Source organism: Frankliniella occidentalis, unplaced genomic scaffold, assembly GCF_000697945.3.
Source record: "Frankliniella occidentalis isolate FOCC.00 unplaced genomic scaffold, Focc_3.1 Scaffold88, whole genome shotgun sequence".
NCBI classification, from domain to species: Eukaryota; Metazoa; Arthropoda; class Insecta; order Thysanoptera; family Thripidae; genus Frankliniella; species Frankliniella occidentalis.
This window is the reverse complement of record NW_026267217.1, coordinates 1,066,079-1,068,264: the sequence shown is the minus strand read 5'-3', so window position 1 is coordinate 1,068,264 and position 2,186 is coordinate 1,066,079. Positions and strand designations below refer to the sequence as shown.

Sequence of the window (2,186 nt, the reverse complement as noted above, 5' to 3'; positions counted from 1 at the left end):
CCACCTCTTCCGCTCCCCCCTTCGCCCTCCGCGCCTGCACACCAGTGCGTAGGCAACCCATCGAGCTGCCGCGTATTCTTCCGGACACCCGGTAGTTCTGGAGGGTGTATACAGACTTGTTTTTGAGTGAGGTACCTCTCGGTCCAGGCCGGCCGAGCCCACCTTCTCAGCCTTAGGTCCCGCCACTAGCCACTGCCCCCCCCCCCCTCTCTCTCTCTCTCTCCGCTCGGACGCCGCCGGCTCCACCAATGGCGATGGATGGGCTCCCGGCATGGGCCGGTCAAGGCCGATATTTAGCCATGTATCACCAGGAGAATGCGGGGGCGGGCGCCACCAGGCTCAGCGGCAGCCCGAGGGGAGCAGGGAGTCGCCACTTTATTGCTAGAGTGGCCGGGGCCGGGTGGCCCGTCGGCCCTGCGGCTCGCGCCCTGCACAAACTGCAGCAGGGGGCCGGGCGGGGGATGACCACCAAATAACCATTGGCACTGTCCCAATGACACGTTGCGCCCTTACTTTTTAAGTTGCTGCTAGAAGGTATAAGAAAAGAGAATGGGACTATAACTGACATGTAAATCTTTTCTCAGTATAAAAATATAATAAGAATAATAATAAAATACAAGCTGGAGGGTTCATTCAAGTTCCATACACAACTGGACACTCAAAGAAAGTAGAGACACCAAAAATAAATCATACAGTCAGTATAACAACATTTGGGATAAATGGAATTTCACTACAAAAACAAAACATATAAAGTCAGTAGATTTCTTGTTTGTGTTCACATTTTACATTCGGATTTGGAAGCGACCAGCTTTTGTTATGTACTTGACCCCCTTAAATGGTTTGTATTTCTCTCCATACATATCAAGACGATTGACCCGCAAACCAGACACAGCCATTTGGTTTATTGTGAAGTGAACCTGAAATCAATAGTTCATCATATAAATACACAAGGCTTATAGAAAAGCTATTATAAAATATATAAATCACAAAAAATGGCTGTACTAACATTGATTGCTGGATTAGACTCTACAGGGGGTGCTCCGGATTGCAGGTTGATCTGAAAGTAATACTTTGTTTTTTAATTCGTAACGTAGAAGCCTAGAAACTTGAAAGTTATTTTACTTACTGTTCCACGAATATTAGGTAGCTTGGTAGTATCAATACGCCCAACATCCCACACAAGAGTTCGGCTAACTGGGTCAAAAGAATATTTTCCCTGAGATGGTGTCAAACTACAGTTCAACACTGCTTTTGGCATGGGAATTTCCAATACAACATTTTCAACCTAAGGATTTAGAATTTAATCACAGAAAATCCTTTAATTCTTGATATTTGAAAAATATATTGATTTTGCTCAAGCCAGAAAGTTACATACCGTGCGTCCTACTGTCTGCTTGGGTCCAACTGTTATATCCAAGCGTCCTCCGCCAGCTTCTCGGAAATTTATGCTGTGCCTCACATACACAGGTATAGCAACAACACTTTGGGATCCGATGTGGTATGACATGAGCCTAAAATTACCATCAGGTGGTATAAATGAGAGCAAACGTTCAGACTGCAAAAGTAATTCAGTTAGATTTAAAACTCAGGAGGATAGAAAAGAAACAAACAAAACACAAAGTGGAATGAAATGCTCACCTCCCAACGCTTAAATCTAACACAAGGATGAAAGCTAACGTCATCAAATAAAGCAGCATTCATGAAAGATAATGTGAGATCCGGCATACCACTTAGTTTGATGCAGCAATCAATCTGTAAATACAAACAATCCAAACTAAAAGACATACCGGCACTAAACAATAACATGAAATTTATGATGAGACACTAACATATCCCTGAATTTCTGCAAAGACAGTTGATCCAGACTTGTCAATAATTGCATCAACCTCTTCAACTATGTCGAAATATGCTTCATTGTTTGTGTACTTCACTCCAGTTCTTCTCCATGGTATATTTGATAGCTGACCACTAGGCAGGATAGAACTGACACTGAAATATAAGAAAACATAATTTTTAATGAGGGGCTCATAAATTTTGATACCAAAGTGCAAAAAAGATCAAACTTAAGGTGGATCTCTAATGGAGAAATCTATGCTACCCATCACCGGTTACCCATCAAAAAAGATCAAACTTAAGGTGGATCTCTAATGGAGAAATCTATGCTACCCATCACCGGTTACCCATCA

At 42.9% G+C, this 2,186-nt stretch overlaps 1 protein-coding gene across 1 annotated transcript in view; it reads right to left on the bottom strand.

Moving 5' to 3' along the window:
- Window positions 1-573: 573 nt before the first annotated feature.
- LOC113214900 (AP-3 complex subunit mu-1) overlaps window positions 574-2,186 on the bottom strand; it is a 10,662-nt gene continuing 9,049 nt past the window's right edge. The window contains exons 5-10 of the mRNA XM_026434412.2: window positions 1,830-1,989; window positions 1,639-1,752; window positions 1,376-1,555; window positions 1,127-1,285; window positions 1,007-1,057; window positions 574-917 (exon numbers count right to left, since the gene is read on the bottom strand). Coding sequence (XP_026290197.1) covers window positions 783-917; window positions 1,007-1,057; window positions 1,127-1,285; window positions 1,376-1,555; window positions 1,639-1,752; window positions 1,830-1,989 — 799 coding nt within the window. The 3' untranslated portion in view covers window positions 574-782. The remainder of the gene's footprint in view (window positions 918-1,006; window positions 1,058-1,126; window positions 1,286-1,375; window positions 1,556-1,638; window positions 1,753-1,829; window positions 1,990-2,186) is intronic.